Source organism: Anguilla anguilla, chromosome 6 (assembly GCF_013347855.1).
Source record: "Anguilla anguilla isolate fAngAng1 chromosome 6, fAngAng1.pri, whole genome shotgun sequence".
Lineage (NCBI taxonomy): Eukaryota > Metazoa > Chordata > Actinopteri > Anguilliformes > Anguillidae > Anguilla > Anguilla anguilla.
In genome coordinates, this window is record NC_049206.1 from 56805777 (window position 1) to 56823276 (window position 17500).

The window sequence follows — 17500 nt, forward strand, 5'->3', positions numbered from 1 at the left end:
GGGGGAGGGGGGAGAGGGGAGAGGGGGGAGGGGGGTGGCGGGGGGGAGAAGGGGGGGGCTACCATTATCTCAGACTCTCTCTCTTCCCAGGGTTCAGCGTGTTTCTGGGTTTAGCTTGCCGCTAAAGCTTGCCACCCAGGTTTCCAATGAAAACGAGGCTGGGGTTCAACACAAGCGCAGACGCAGCCTCCGTCGGACGCATCTTCAGAAGTGATGGCGCTCCTTTCCATTATCTATGGTATTTCACACGGATTTATTAAACGTTATATGTTGTAATGGCAGTGAAACTCACAGAGCTCCTCCCTGTCCAGAGACTGTGCTCCTCCACCAAAGAGCCCCTTGAAGAAGCCTCTGTTTGGAGCCTCAGGCGTCTCCACCGGGGTAAACAGCTCTCCCAGCATCTCCTGAAACACACACACACACACACACACACACACACACACGCAAAGACACACACACACACACACACACACGCACGCGCATACACACACACACACACGTTTGCACACACACACCACACACACACGCAAAGACACACACACACATTTTAATTCTTTATTCGAGACCCCCGTTAAACATAACAACCAAGGATCATGCAAACAAACACACACACTAGCCAACCGTGTATGACCTTCCTGAGAATCACAGACACACACGCATACACACACAATTGCACACACACACTGTGTTAAAATGTGGAACTGATGCGAAACCCACCTACCACTTCGCATCAGGTTTAATATTAGAAAGAAAAAAAAAGATTTCCTGCATCGCTTGGCTCATTCACTGAAGAGCACGCCAGAATGCTCCGCCCACTTCTGACATTTGCCAAAGTAATCCAGAGTGAAACGCCCCCCCCCTACTCCCCCCCCCCCCCCGCCCCCCATTCTGATTAGCATGTAGTGACATTGATCCATTAGAGGACACTGCCGCAGTGCTGCTCTCATAATCCAACACCTGGCCAGGTAATGCCCTAAACCCGTTGTGCCATATGTTAGCGTTTGGGTCAGCGCAGCTGAAAATTGAACAATTAAATGTGCTGACCTCTGACGCTGAACCACTTCCTAACAGAATACACTGAAACACTGTATTCTCCAAGCAAACCAGTTAAAACTCAAGGTCTCACAGCCAAAGCAGTTAAGAAAAAAAAATACAGTGTATACTGTGACTTGTCACCCACCGGGGTTTGATCCCATCTAAGGTGTCGCTACCTGAACGTTGCTCTCACCTGTAGGTTCTCGCAGGTTTCCTGGCTGTATGTTATTCGCTGGATCTCCGTGGGAGAGGTCAGGTACATGGCCTGCCCGTTGTTGGTGAAGCAGAACGTTCTGGCTATCCGCATGTCGGTCAGGGGCAGGTAATTTACATCCAACAGTGGTCTTAGGCCTGGTAAACTTGAGTAGGCAGGGACACAGACAGAGACAATGGGCTTAGAAGTAGGTTTTTCTAATGGGGCTAGGTTAGTGGCTTGTCTCCCTCATTGACAAACATGCTAAGACCAAGTAGTACTACTCCTTAATGCTCAGCACTACCGAGTGCTAACATTCAGCAGTGCTAAGCTAACTCTGAGTGATTTAACCACTTAGTAGCATTAAGAGCTAATGTGCAGCAATGCTACGCTAAAGCTCAGCAGTGTATATTACTAATACGTTCAGTAGAGCTAACATTTACCAGCATAATTTTAACACAGTAAGCAGCAGCAGTGATACTGTTCCACTGCGCTACGCTAATGCTCACCAGTACTACGCTAACGCTCAACAGCACAAAGCTAACACTCAGTAGCGATAAGCTAACATTCAGCAGTACTAGGCTAAGGCTCAGCAGTGCTACGCTAACATCCAGCAGCGCTAGGCTAACACTCAATAGCGATAAGCTAACATTCGGCAGTACTAGGCTAAGGCTCAGCAGTTTAAAAAAAAAAAAACACACTTAGCATTAGCATTAAGTGCTAGCGCTCAGTTGCGCTATGCTAACACTGAGCGGTGCTGACGCCCAGCAGCAGAGGACACGGCGGTGTCCTTCCCATTCAGACACAGAGATGAAGATCTGCTCTGACTGAGGAGGGGGTCTGTGCCAGAACGCCCCCGCCCCCTCCCCATCCTGCGGTCCGACCCTTAGCCATCGGTTACACCCCGTTCCCATTAGCAGGATAAAGCACTCGCTCCTCTACTGCTCACGTTTTACATGAAGAGAACCAGCTTTTGCTCTCTGGGAAAAGATGCACCATCATTATCGGACACAAGAGCAATCGTTCACACATTCCTTCCATTTGTTTATATTGCTTGGCTAAATTCAGAAGGAGTGACCTGACATGAGCAATTTAGGTAAGTATCTCACAAGCTAGGAAACAAGCAGCCTAGGTTTACAAATATTTAGACTGCCCCTTTATTGTCCAGAGGGAAAAAAAGAAAGGAATAAAATGATATCAGCCTTGGCGATCTCCAATTTGATTATCTTTCAACCTCCCCCCCACCCCAGCGATCATTATAAAGTAAGATCAGTACTTTATCTTTGTTACCAAGGAACCCAGAACTTATTAGATCTATATTTAGCCATATCAGAGCGAAGAGACCATGCAGCTCTTACTCAGGGAACAAACAGATAATTCCTCCTTTGGGGAACGATAACAGAGAGAGAGAGAGAGAGAGAGAGATAGAGCGAGGCTGGAATTTATGGAAGTGGGCAAACGGCCTGTCATCTACCTTTAGACGATGATCTTCTGCTGTATCTGATAAGACCACATATGTACAGGGATGACCACACAGAGGCCACCTGAAGGCGCTTTTAGATTAATATCAACTCAAAGGAAGAACAATTCTTGGGGGGGGGAAAAAAGCAAAGGACTTTTTGACATTGTCAAATCATAGACACAAGTAGTAGAAGCAGACAAGCAGAGAAGCAGCTCTTCATCCAAGTGGAAAGTCCAGGGGTCAAAAAAGTAAAGGTCCTGTCATGTGTTTCTTCCTCCTGTGAACTCAGCCAGCTGATTTCACTAATTAGTTCTGCCTCCTGGCTGAAGAACTGTGCTAATGAGCAAATCCAGGTGATTGGAACAAAACACTCAGGAGAACTTTTATCTTCTGAATCTGGATTTTTACACCTCTGATTTGAGGATACCTAAATCCACCCCTCGGCACCCAGAAGTGCTGGTGGTTCTCATTCTTCTCCTCTAATTGGGGGCTGATTTAATCCTGGGGACTAAGTGAGCGAATCTCTGGCCAATCAGTGATATTAATCAATTAACTATCAGGTAGAGAAAAAACAACACTACTACTACTGGGGTCAAGGGTCAAATTTGAGTATTCACGTGCCAGTCTGTTGTATTACCTCTCTGCGCAGATGTGCTGATCTTAGACTTTACTGGAATGCAGAATGGAATGCGTGCGACTGTGAGGTCACAGATGGAGCGCGTGGCGTGCGTATTGTGATGCGATGCGGGTTGCCAGGTGGCCGCGCGGCTGTACCTTAACGTCATGATGTGTCCGTTGGCGCAGAAGCAGGCCACGCACATGCCGGCGCTCATCTGCACGACGTCGGAGCGCAGGACGAAGGAGGCCTCGGTGATGTTGTGTTTGAAGATGCAGGTCTGCGAGGGCAGGGCGATGACCTTGGCCTGCTTCTCCGAGCAGACCACCGCGTACTGGTGCTCGTTCAGCTCCTGAGACGACGAGGGCGACACCGACACCGGCCGCCGCTTCCGCGCCTTGTCCTTCTCGTCGCGGTCGTCCGGGGCGTTGGGCTCGTACCACGGCTCGAAGGCCGGCGGCAGGAAGGACCCCGTGGCGTCCAGGAAGGCCATCCTCAAAATGCTCCCTTTCAGCCTTATCAAAGTGCCTGGGGGGCAGGGAGAGGGAAGACAGTCCATTCTAGAACTCAGAAACATCAGTGAGTTTGTGACATCACAGTGGACGACATCACTCCCTTGGAGCTTGAATAAGACTGCGATTAAGTTCCATTGACCAGGGGATCTATGGTCTTAAGCTCAGCAAGCTAATCGCACCTCTTGTAGTGCAGCGAGAGCCGTGGTTCAACACACAGTGTAGACCTACCCCGGTAAATCTCTACAAAGCGTACTGGCCAAACAGAGCATTACCGGATAATACCTGCTCCTAGCATCTGGGACTAAAGAGACAGGGCACAAGCCAAACTGTACACAGCCGTTCTGAAACCCATAATGGGAGGAGTCATTACATGAAATTAACCAATCACTGCGTTTTCCCATCAAGGGCAAATCAATTTGATTGGTTCAGATAAATCAGGGCGATTGACAGCTCCATTGTAGCTCCACTCGTTAAGGGGGTCCATGAAAGCTCGCTCTCTAATCAGAAGCACAGTAAACAAATGCCCTCTGCGGGTGGCAAGTCATTCACACAAGATCCACAGATCTCGTAGCACTTATTTGCAAACAAGTGATTAAAGACAGGCATCCAGCCAAGACAGACAGGGGGAAAATAAGATCAATAAAGAGAACAGAAGAGAACTAACCAATTACACGTAGCACCACACAGCATGGCCACATCGTAGCATTAAGCCAATAAGAGACAGGACGGCCTCAGATTACTCTTAAACTTAATTTTACACTTTGTCGTATGACACATTCAATGAGTGTCACTCGACAAAGCATTTTCAAAGTATTTTCAACTGAAAAGGTGTCGCACAACGCTTTCCTCAATGACACAAATTTGGTTACGTTGCAGACACTGTCATACTTTGTCTTGCGTTGAGATTGGGCAGGTTATAAACGTAAACAATTGGCTAAGAGTTTGCCGCTTTGTAGTTGTCACCATAGAGACAACGGAACCCTCCTGGCAGGTCTTCGCCGAAGTGCCAATGTCGTGTGACACCTTCGCTTGTGTCGTGCGAAACTGCAGAAATTAGGATTCGGGGTTCAACGATGTCAAGTTTAATTACACGAGTTATTCCAAGAATACCACATTCACACGCTTTTTCGACTCCGCTGGTAATATACCTTGTTTGGAACTTTCACAACCTTTTCTTGGAACAGTCAAAAGCACTGTTCTAAGAATACAATAATATAATACCACAAAGAATATATAATTAAGGACAACAGGCCATTCGGCCCATCTAGGCTTAACGTTAACCGACAAACAAGAGCATCCTGCATGGCATCAATGCTGGACTTTAACACCCCAAGAGTCCCTGTAACGACTCCAAGATCTGACAAGCTGGTCCACACACTGAAGCACTTCCAGAAATCCCTGACGGATTCACCCTTAGTGAATTTCCACCTGTGCCCCACAGTTTTACTGCTAGAACTGAACTTGAAAAATCTTCTTTTGTTCAGTTTGTTAATCCCTTCTGTGAATTTTAAAAGCTCAATCTGATCCCCTACCCTTTAAGCCAGCATGGCGAATTATGTAAGCTAATACATGTGTGTAAGCGGGGTAGTCAGGAGATCCTTGATTGACAGCAGCCAGCTGGCGTGTACATGCAAGACACATGCGTCGTCAAGTCATGTCCGGTGGGAATTCTGGGAATTCCTCAGCTTCTTTCCCAGCGTGGAGCAAATTCCCAAATTACTAGGGCTGTGACGAGAGAAATTCTCAGGCACCAGGCACCAGTGGGGTGGACCCCATCATACCAAGAAGTCACGAGGAAATTTGCCCTTGCATGTAAAGTACATGCTGTAACCAATGAATGGAGATTATCACACAATGATGGGAACTATCCTGTGAAAGACACCAGTCTCACTGCACTGAACATACTGCAGTCCCATGAGCTGGAGATTTTAATGTTAATACGACGTGACTGTGACTAAAGTCACTAGGGCCTATCGTGGTTAGTAGCTATTAATGCTAAGCGAATCAAACTGACACCAAAAAATGTCACTCCTAAGCAAACTAAATGTGTCCATTACACAAGACCATACTTGTATAAACACAGTAGAAATTATTTGGATGCATCAGTTTAAATACCCAGAATGCACCCACTTCACCTTGCAACAGAACACAACACCAAGGGTCAGCAGGCACTGTCACCGTGACAACACTTCCCAGGTAGAGTCCTCAAAGGTCACAGTTACATACTCTTGCTTGTAGACCAGGGGTGGCCAACCCAGGTCCTGGAGAGCCGCGGGGTCTGCTGGTTTTGGTTTTTACTCACTTGATTAATTAAAGCAGTTGACTACAACGGTAACTCACCTCACCTGGTTTCTCTGGCCTAAGCGGTTGTTGTATTTAAGGTGAAAACAAAAACCAACAAATCCCTGTGGCTCCCCCAGAACCAGGGTTGGCCACCACCACCACCGTAGAAGCTTCTGGCATTTCGTGACCCACCCCCCCCTCACCCCCCATCACCCCCCCACCCCGGAGGCTCACCGCAGGGGGAGACGATGACGGGCTGCAGCAGCCTCTGCTCCCCGGGCGGGGGCAGGTTGAGGGCGATGGCCAGCACGGTGCCCAGCGAGGTGCCCACCCACAGGCCGGGCGTGGCGGCGCTGTCGGTCTTGCGCGTGAAGGCCTCGCAGAAGTGGAAGGAGGTGATGGCCTCGCGCGACTCCTTGTCGATGCTGGTCACGCTGGAGCTCCGGGAGCGGCTGAACGAGTTATCCCGGTTGTCTAGGGGGTTGACGGGCCGCGATGGACACACAGAGAGGAGGACAGTGAAGGAAAGAGAAAAAAAGAGGTACAGCACCCATCCCGGGAAGGAAGGAAGAAAGAAAAAAAAGTAATAAAAGAAAATTTTTTTTTTTTCCGTCTTTTCATTTAACATTTTCAAGACAGGAAAAGAAATATCAGAAGCAGCCGGCGACTTATTCTGGCTCTTTGTGACATGACGTCCACAGCGTCTGTTAAAACGGCGTTTTGGCTTGAATCTCAAATCTGAGATTCCCCATTTTGTTAGAGAGTGCAAACAACAGTAACAAAATGGTCACAGGTTCCCTATTTATCCTTCGTTTAGGAGGATAAATAAGGCCTGCTGGATGTTTTTTTTTGTTTTGCCATAAATAAAAAAATTTTTATGAGTTACATGGGCATACAGTAGCTTGCAGATAATGTAAAAACAGCCTTGGAAATTAGAAACTGTATGAGTGACACATGAGAACCTTTCGAAACTTTGATGGGTTCAGAGTCGACGGCACACTAAAAAATGCGTTGGGATGCAGAAAACAGGTCAACATGGGATGAGATTCACAGGCGCTGGCGACGCGTTACCCTTCATCCGAAATACCCGCTCGCGCCCACCTCGAGAAGCCAGGACCGTTCACATGCAGATTAGACCCCAAACCCCCGCATTCCAACCGCCCCCCCCCCCCCCCCAACATTTACCCGAGCAAAACCAAAATGCCACCACTTCACCATGGTTAGTTGAAATGCTGAAAGATCTCCCACCAACCAGCACTGCTTCAACAAGCGCAAAGACTGCCTATTTTCCAAAGTCTCCCTCAAGCCCAAAATGATGCAAATGATGTTGTGTAAACTAGGATGTCCTACAAAGAGGTTAGATGAGGGAAGCGCAGCAAATCGGTTATGCCCCAAAGGCCTCTGGGAAAGGGCATTCTGGAATAAGCACGTCCATTCTGTGCCTACTCTGTGGCTCTGTAGTTTGACTTTGTGGTGACCCGTTCCTACTCAAGAAATGGGAAACAAGGAAGACAGTATTTTCCTCTACGGAACCTGACCACCAAGTGACACCTACAGGAGGAAAAAAAAAAGCTTCCTTTTGAAAAAATGGCAATTTCCAAATGACCAATTAGTAAGAAGGTTAAGTATGAAACGGCCAGCACACGCACCACACACACCCACACGCAAACAGAAATCATGGGAGGGGGGCGGTGGGGGGGGGGGTTAGTCTCGGGTAAGCCTGGTTCAGCCCAGTTAAGACTTGGACCCGCCCACTCACAGGACAGAGGGGCGGAGAAAGTCCTGTGGACCGCCCCTCCTTGAGGTGACTCTCCTGGCTCCGCCCCCTCCTCCAAACACTGTGGGCGCTTCTTGTAGGGGAGGGACCGCTGGCGCCTCCGCCTCTGCTCTGCTTTGGGGGGGGGGGGGTGTAAAGACATCTGAGCTAAAAGCAAAATTCTGTCTCAGAAACTCAACGGTGCAAAGGCCCCTCAGTCTACTCTCAGACCTCCCTCGGCAACAAGGAAACAAACGGCTTCACCAAGTCTTTGAACTTTGACCTCACCCCGACAACTTGCCAAAAAAAAAAAATTTTTTTTTCCTTTTTTTTGTTGCAAAAAATAAAGAATAAAAACAAAAACAAACAAATTAAAAAAAAAAAAAAAAAAAAAAAGGATGTCCATATGGCCTGAACATTCGGACTCTGCGAGATCTGGGATATGTAATGACGGGAGGCACACCCCCCACTGAGAAACTAAAAATGTAAACACGAAGTTAAGGCTTACCCAAGTCTGGCTTTAGCTCAGTAGGCAAGCTTAATTTCCGTGACATCTTTGCTGGAAAAAAGAAGACATCCCTCTTTACAAATGCACATCTCAGGCATCCACAAACGTCATGCAACGCTACGACCGTAGAGTCTCTGTCCTTCGCTAAATCACACACAGCACAAGCTCTGTTTCTGGGCTCCTCGTCAGAATATCATCCTCTGTACAGTTGCGCTTCATGAAATGGAAGAAACAACTGCATTAGAGCCTCAGGATTCAAGAGACATATTTCTAAAAAATCATAATCATAATCATAATAATCATAATCATAATAATAATAATAATAATTTGATTGACAGCGGGCATGCTGGACAGAAAGCCATGAGATTCAGAACCAGGAACGGATCAGCGCACTTCTCGCAAACGCCCCCTGGAAGAGAAACGTTAATGAAACAGGGAACAACCATTCCGAAATCCCCATGCCAACGGAGCATGCACCAGACAAGGAGGGAACAGAGAGAACGAACAGGTGGAGAGAAGTTCTGAGCACAGGAACATTAAACCAGCGCCTTTTTTATTTATTTGTTAGGGGCTACCATTTTAACCTCCGCTAAGAAAAGAGCCTTCCTGCAATACAGCGCATGGCGAGTGGTATAAGAAATATAGTCAAAATTAATTCTGCCCATTTCTAACTCTGTTCGAAAATATCACTAAAACTTATTCTGAAAAAAATTACTCTCAGGAAAGAGAACACAAAACGGTCCTTAAAAGCAAATAAAACACTTTTTGTTTTTCCAAAAGTACAAAGATTAGATATCAGCTGAAATGTCTGCTGGTTTGGAGGCCATTTTGGCGGCCAGGATGGCCACAACAAACAGCTGATTTTATGAAATATCGCCAGTATTTTTCTATTTGGAACTGCCAAAAGGAACGAGAAAAAAAACTGACTACACTGGAGTACCGCATCAGTCATGTAAAAGGACACAGTTCTTCTAATGCTACTTAAATCTTTTACGCTTTCATGTTCAAAGCTGCATGATCTCACTCCAAAAAATATTGATTTTTGGGGAATGTTTTGGGGGGGTATTCTCAATTGCTATGTAAAAAAGGTTTGTTTATTTTATTTATTTTTCTAGAAGCATAGACAGCCGAATCACCTAATGCCTCTACTGCGGTTGATTGGTACAGGACAAATCGTCCACAGACAACAATGACACAGATAGATGAATACAAAGTGACCACGAGTAAAACTGGCGGGAGGTTGAAGTTTACAGACAAGTAGCTGGTCATGTGACCTGCAGGGGGCGGGGGGGGGGGGGGGAGTGGAGGGGGTGGAGGAATTGTAAACGAGGAATATAAGGACAATCGCCACGAGCACTTCACATGGTGCTTTTAACACGTCAAATTGTGATTCCTCGATACAGCATGTAGCATGCGATGGACAGGTTCCAGGGCACATTACTTTGAGATTTTAAAATTACACACATATTCCGATTTTTTTTTTGTTTTGTTCTGGTCCAAACAATCAGTCAACGCCACTGCGCTGACATCAAGCAAACAGTTAAGAGTTTGCTAGAACAAAACAGTTTTTTTTTTGTTTTTTTTTAAACCCCCCACCACTCTGTGGGGATCTTCCCCCGTTTTTGTTAACAGCTGCTGTGAGACATTTCAGGCCAGTCTTACCTCCTCTACCTCCTCCATTGTAGAATTGCTGAGGGTTTGACGTCAGCACTTTTGGGAAATAAGTAGAGGTGCGGTTAGAAAACAGTCTTTCCACACGGCAATACGGGCTAAACATCGTCTATCTGCAGCGAATCCTCGGAACTGAAGGGGAAAAAAATCACTTGCATTTTACTGTTAAAATAAAAAATGTTTTATTTTTATTACATTGTTGTAAATGCTGAGGCCGATGTATGCCATTCATTTCACGTTCTGCAAAATATCTCTGAGGTGCGATCATGCAACTTTAACAGCCAAAAACTGAAATATACTTAAATGATAAATAAGCAACTTGCATCCTAGCATGAGGGAGACTATTCTGTTATTTCGTTTATCCCCCGCCCCCCCGCCCCCCCCCCCCCCCCCCCCCCCCGAGAAGCTGGATCATCACCTGACTGTAACTTGTGCAAGCATACGGTATTACTATGCTTAAGTGCACTTTCCCTAGATTCAACATTAGAAAAGGAGGAAAATAACACCATTATGTGGCTGTCATAATATTTCTGGCTATGAACAGCTGAAAAATGATAAAAAAGCATACAGCAGCTTTTTGTTTCAGATGAACCATAAAGACCTTGTATGAATCCCTGTCTGTGGACTGAATTGGATCATCTATATATAATAAGCGATTTTTTAAAAATAATTTCAGCTGACAAATTCCCAGTGGATTCACAAGACACGGAATACAATTTTGAAAATAGTTTGTTTCATTTGTATATTTTTTCTAATCCCTAGCCTTCCTTACAGACAGTTTTGTATTTCTTCTTCTCCTTCTTCTTCAGCTCGTCCTCTAACTGACTTCTCTGAGAGTGTGACCAAGACAAGAAGGTAGCCTCTTGCTCCAGTTTTATGACTCTGACTGACTGTGTTTCTTTTCTAATGTGAGATAAGTCCACTCAACTGCTAGCTACGTGCCTTCTCCTAAACCAGTGGTCAGTTGCGTGTTCTGATGACCATTATGATGTTTGATTGGGGGGGTTCCAATTGGAGGGGGCGTTTCAAGTCAACTCGACCCTTGACTTCTAACAGAGTGCTGGGTAAAACTCATTAGAACCAATCAGACTGGAGCCACACAAACTAGCTTCTCTTTCCAGAGACAAGACTATTCTCATTGAGTGGCCCAACGTTGAGCAAAACACGCACTCTAAACAATCAAGGAGTAAGGTAAGACTACAAACTAAATTCTTGTTGGGGGACACTGAATTAATATTTTTATCAAGCAGTCACACCCGCCCGTCAATCGTTTATGACATCACAATAAGTGGCCAATATCAAAGATTCTGCCTCTGCAGAATTGTTGTGGGATGTGTGTTTGGCGATTTTTAAAAAGCATCAGCAATGACAGAGGGAATAACCAAACTATTTTTCTCTCTGGGAAACATTCTGAAAACGTTCCCTGTCATTTCAAAATGAAACTTCAGGGGTTAAAGGTTAACCTACACGTGTGTGTGCTTCTATTCTGGACACCGGCATCAACAAGGGAAGTAAATAACCTCAAACTCGAGAGTCTGAATTTTCCAGAGGCAGCAGTGAACCCTCGATTCTGCTTTAAAAAGCTGATCTGGAGTTCTGCTATACCCCCCTACGAAAATGAGAGTTCAGGGAAAAGTGCTGCTAAAATTGTTTTTAGAACCTTATTTTAGGTTTCTTTTTTTTTTAACAGAAGGAAAAGAGATGCTAAATCCAGGCGACTGACCTTGAGAAAGTCCTGCGGATTTAAACTGGCTGAACTCTAGTGCCGCGCACAGAGAACATCCTACCCCGCAAATTATTATGCAGAAAAATTCCCCTCCACCGAGATTTGTGCTCCCACCTCTCCCTGATTGCTGGCATTAGTAAAAAAAAAAAAAAAAAGCAATTAGTGAGCACCCCACAATGGTTAGAGGAAAGTGCAAGACCCGTCCTAAACTCATTTCCCCTCATTAAAAGCCGTCAAGCAGTGAGTGAGGATCAGCGTTTAATCAGAGCAACGTTCGTTAGTGGCGAAACCGTGGGTTAGGAGGAGCAGGAGCAGGAGGAGGAGGAGGAGTTCGAGATTCCGCATCGCCGCGGTAACGCCGCAGTCATACAGTACCTAGGTCAGTGACCACCGTCTTGGAAAACTTTCGGCTTTTGCTCTTCACTGGAGACAAGTTTTTTTTCCCCGAACAGAAAAAAACGAAACAAAAAAAAAAAACATGACAAGCGATTTTAAAAACTATTACCGAAATAAGAAAGAGGAATTCAGATGAACAGTCTTAGATGCAGTCATGTATTTTTTTTGTTTTTGAACGGAGAGACTGTACCGTACCCCTTTCTATAAAATTAGGCTGTTTATGGTCCTCGTCGGAACTGCATGCCGAGGCCGGTTCTACGTAGCGACAACAACAACACAGACAGTCAGTGTGTTTGATTGGCTGACGGGCAACCAGGTGACATCATCATCATCAATTCAGTGGCTTTAGTCTGACCATAAAACAACACTCCTAATCGACTGTGCAACTTTACTCCACACCCCCCCCCCCCACCACTCCCACTCTCATAACCTCTGTCATCTATCATCCTAGTTATTATAATTGTGAGCTCAATTTACCTCTTTGTCTTTTACAATAAAAATACAAATGACCTTAAAAAACAAAGCTGACTATGAACACACAGGTACCATCTTATTTTTAGCTATCCATATCAAAGTCCAAAGAAGTCCACTGCTTGGAAGAGGCTAGGTAAGAGAGCTGTCCTAGACAGAGCGACGAGCCCCACCGTCTGGAATATAATCCCGACCGTGCCAGAGCAGGCTGCTGGTTACCGGGGTTACCGGGGTTACCGCGGAGCGCGCCCAACTGCCGTTTCCGTGGCGTCTCATGGCGCATTCACAGCGTTGCCGCGACTTCAGTTTCAGGGGCGCAACATTTAAATTTGGGTAAGTCAGAACATATAGATGCCGTGGCCACATTATATATGTATTTTTTTGCTTTTCTAAAAAGCTATATGCTGGGGGAAAAAACAGTAAAATAATAAATTTTAAAAATTGTGGAAGGTTCTCTCTCTCCACAAAGAGAGCAAGCTCGCGTTCTTGAGATCCAGACGGGAGGCCAATTCCGACAGGAACGTAAAACGTACCGTGTAGCAACAAACATCAAAATCAGTGGCCGTTCAGCACATTAGCGGTGGTTTGACACGGGACGCGATCGTGTTAGAGTGCACTACACCGTCTTTTACAAACGTCTTCCTTTTTACAGCGCTGAGAACCTTCCCGCCACCCCTCGGGCGATTCGAGCAGGTGTGTTCACGTACCCCTTTACGAGCCGGGGACGTCTAATTAATTTAGAAACATAGCGTCCCGCCTCCAAGCGTATAGTTAATGCTTCGTATTACAAGCGTAACACGGTGCGTTAAATTCGTTCACGGCTTGCGGGAACATCTCAGCTTCTGCCCGCCCTTTCCCTCTGGATTTATTTTTGGCGCGTTTGCTCAAACTCAAACAGAAGCTGAAATTCCCCGGAAAGATTTTGCTTACAACCCAAACGTCAGTTAGCTTCATATCACCCAAAACTCTTAAGCCCCCTAAAATTACCTCGACAAACAGAGTGACTTTAAAAATCTTTTTCTTCATAGCTTGAAGGACCAGATATTCAGCTGAATTCAATTTCCGTTTAGGTTTGTACACTATGATGTTGAAAATGTCTTTGTGCGCGTTAAATTACTTCACCCGTGTTGATTCACATCTGTCAAAACAATGTCTACATCTTCGAGAGGCATTATTTCAGTTTGTGACGTGGGAGCCAACGTTAGCTCGTTAGCACGACCACGGGGCATACCGCCAGTCCACCTCCGGGCCTTCACCTCCCCGACTCTCTCCCTACGATGCGCACCCGCGTTCCGAGAGGAAGCGGGCAGTGTTTTTATCAGTCACTGTTATGCCTTACAGTGGTGAGCCTACGGGATTCAAACCCACAACCTCGCCACAGTCGGGGGCTGAGGTTCTCACCGCTGATTAAAAGATAGCTGGCCATGTTTTACTTTAAGACGTTGGCCATGCTGAGGTCCTGTAGCCTAACAAGCCCCTCCTTTGCCAGGCAGTTATCTGCTCACCGGATTTTTATGTTGTGGCACGGATTGCCCAGTCCTAATCCGGCACAGACCAAACGGCAAGGTGATCTCACAGATTCTACAGATCGGGGATCTCAGACTCAAACCCAGGAGTGGCGCTGTGTCTGCTGGCTTTTGAGGTGCTCCTGTGCTTAAACGCTTAAATTAGGTAAGTCATTGATTGGCTAAAGAGTCTGCACACCTTGTTTCCAAGGGCAACACCGGCTGCTGACTGACAGGAAATCCCAAAAGCCAGCAGAAGCTCCGGCCCTATGGGAGCCTGAGATCACTGCTGTAGACTCGCCAGTTATCCAGCTCCTGCGTTCCTGCCCTCCTCTCGGCATCTTAACTGCCGCAGGTGTTAAATTTGACCCCGCCTCCTTTCAGCAGGAGGAGTTTTCAAATTGGAGCTTCAGCTTCAACGGCAGAGTTTAAAATGCAGAGCTGAGTAACTGGAGAGTCAGATATACATATATTGATATCTATTTTTTTTTTTTAAACATAATCTCTGGTAAACCGTCACCACATAACGTGGGGTCTTTTGAGATGACCTTTTAATTTTTTTTCCCTCTCACTTGAAACTCCATCGTTCACACTGCGGATCTGCGGACACGTTTTTTGTCATCAATCAGTCATAAAATAAAACGTCGGTTGGTGGCTGGCGGGGTCTTTTTTGCGGCAGTTACAGTACGGACACACCTGTAGCGGTTCGGTTAGCGGCCAGGCTAAGGCGCGTGTGCGTGTGCGTGTGCGTGCGCGTGCAGAAGAGGCGGAGTCTTACCTGAAGTGGGCGACTTGCAGCGGTCCTCTGAGGTGCTGGAGCCCTCGTTAATGTCACACAGACCTGCTGAAACAGACCAGGAAGTTAACGGGCACCCAAAAACAAAAACCCGACCCCCCCCCCTGCCCCCCGTCCCCCCCACCCTGCCACTCCATCACTCTCCATCAAGTTAAGAAACAAAAACCCGACCCCCCCTGCCCCCCGTCCCCCCCAACCCCGCCACTCCATCACTCTCCATCAAGTTAAGAAAAAGAAACCGGACGCCACCCCTCCCTCCCCCCCACCCCACCCCATCACACCACTCCCTTTCGGGAGGGTCACATACCCCACCCCCACGTCCCAGGAGCAGAGGCAGAGGTGAATTGTCTCTGGCCCCTCTGGCGCGGGTCCCGATGTACGGTGCCGCCTTTGACGTCTGTTTTAACGACTCACACGGTCGTTTGTGATTAATCTAACGGCGTGCTGCCGCGCTCCGCGTCCTTCCCAGGGAACGAAACACAAATAAGAAAACAGGGATGTGAACGGGAACGGGGAGCAGCTGCGTGATTGATGCTCTGGTTGAGTTAATACCGACAGGTCTGACCGATGTCAATTAAATTTGACGCCGCAAATGGCATTTTAATGTACCCCCGCAATCTGTTGCTAAGTCACAGCTTCCTATTACGCAACATAGTTTTGCTTTCCCACCTCCCCACCTCCCCCCCCCACTTCTTCTTCCCTCCTCATACAGGAACATCAGAGGTGCAATTCCGCTACCGGCCAGTAGGTGGCATCGTGTCTCAGCGCAGTTCCAGGCTGTTGCCGTGGTGCAGCAGCACGCAGGAGCATGCACCTGCTTCCTGTATCCGTGCGAGGTTTTTAAATACATAAGCACCACTGTTACTTTTACAGGGGGGTGGGGATTGGGGGGGGGGGAGGGGGGTGGTTGTGGTTAGGAAATTGAGAAGAATTTCAGTTGGACTCGCTGTCAGACAGAACTGAAATAGGCTCGCAATGCGATAAACCAAGCGCACACAAATCAATTTACTGTATAAAAAAAAATAATAAGTTGCTGAGTGATATTGATACAGGCTTGCAGTTGAGGAGGGTTTTCATCTAAAAGCTGACTGGTGGATTTAAAAAAATAATTATTTTTTTTGGATGGCGGCTGCATTCCGGGGATCAGAGAAGCACGGCACCTGTCCGCCACTCCAGGGGGAGGAGCTCCTCGGCGTGATGCCACAGCACCAGCCGCCGCGTTCGCCAGGAGCTCGCCCCGCCCCCTCCACCCCCAGCCACGCCCACACCGAAGTCTGGCATCTCAAACACGTGACTCCTCCCCCAGCCCGTCTCGAAGCGGCCCACCAAACTCGTCAAGAGTTTGCAGAGATGCTAAAAAAAGAAAGCACTGGGAAGGAGCGCGTGTGAAAAATTCTGACTTCACACGCAAGCGAAGCGTCCGCACTCAGCAGAGAGCAAGCCTCGGATCTGACAGATACAAAAACAGAGGGTCCGAGAAATAATAATAAAATGATTACCAATAAAAAGGGCCAATGAGCATTGGTTTTGAGTGAAGACAGAAAAGGGGCCGTGTTTGTGGCAGGTGAAGGTCAGACAAGGGTCGTGACACGGTCAGTCCAGCTTTATGACATTGTGTGGAGACACAGTCGGCGGAGGGGAATAAGTGAGGTAGTCTGGCACACGGCCGTCCCAGGGAAAGGACAGCCACACTGACATAGCGTGGGGCCACATACACCCCCCTCCCTCCCCCCCACCCGCCAAGCCCCCAAACGCACACTCTGTTCCCAGGATGGAGGAGAGCCTTTCGCAAAACAAATAAAATCCTCGAAAACAAGAAGTGATTAATGCACTGCAACATGTTCTCAAAAGTGCATTATTGTTGTTCATCCAAAATGTCAGAATGTGTCGCTTACACTGTAATGTATTCCAATAGGCTGAAGTACTCAGAAACCAATTCCCCTGGAATACAGTCTTAAAATTTGAATGATTTACAATGAATAGGAAATAAAATTTGTCCCGTCTTCGAAAAATCCTTCTATTCCTGGAGGCATACTGTATTAATAAAGAATGAATAGACCAGAATAAAATGAGGAAATGGTATATTTGCGTCCTAAATTTAAAGAGAATACAGCAGGTGAACTATTTTGTCCAGATGACAACGTACTGTACTTCATGGGTAGCAAGAAAACAGCCAATCAACCAGATTTGACTACTTTTTTCAATCTAGAGATAAATGTGGGTATCATGTGACCCACTGGACAGATGCACAGTGTGACACTGGCGCCCCCTGTGGGATGGAGAGTGGCACTGCAGGGCGGGAGCTCACGTAGTGAAAACAGACAGCCACCACCACTTCCTACAGCTAGCACTGAATAACAACACGCGATTAGAACGTTCTTAACCGAACATTCTGAAGCTGATGTAACAGTCACTGCCGGTGACTGAAAGCAGTGGAGTTCTAGAACACTGAATAGACTTGGAATAAAAACACAAACATCTCAGAGAAATCTACTCTTCGAAGGGTTAAACGAAGAAGACCATTCAGACTAAAGCACTCAGATCTGTAACATGCGAAAGGAGGAAGG

The 17500-nt window shown here is 46.8% G+C and overlaps 1 protein-coding gene across 25 annotated transcripts in view; it reads right to left on the reverse strand.

The window, feature by feature from the left end:
* Positions 1–234: 234 nt before the first annotated feature.
* stxbp5a (syntaxin binding protein 5a (tomosyn)) overlaps positions 235–17500 on the reverse strand; it is a 123123-nt gene continuing 105857 nt past the window's right edge. The window contains exons 19-28 of one of the 25 annotated variants that reach the window (XM_035421523.1): positions 14916–14981; positions 12357–12416; positions 12141–12188; positions 10031–10078; positions 8369–8419; positions 7864–7992; positions 6339–6578; positions 3465–3834; positions 1229–1394; positions 235–404 (exon numbers count right to left, since the gene is read on the reverse strand). In XM_035421523.1, the coding sequence (XP_035277414.1) occupies positions 264–404; positions 1229–1394; positions 3465–3834; positions 6339–6578; positions 7864–7992; positions 8369–8419; positions 10031–10078; positions 12141–12188; positions 12357–12416; positions 14916–14981 (1319 nt within the window). In that variant the 3' untranslated portion in view covers positions 235–263. Of the gene's footprint in view, positions 405–1228; positions 1395–3464; positions 3835–6338; positions 6621–7863; positions 7996–8368; positions 8420–10030; positions 10079–12140; positions 12189–12356; positions 12417–14915; positions 14982–17500 lie in introns of all 25 variants that reach the window. The other 24 variants (XM_035421521.1, XM_035421522.1, XM_035421526.1 and 21 more) reach the window with 24 other exon arrangements.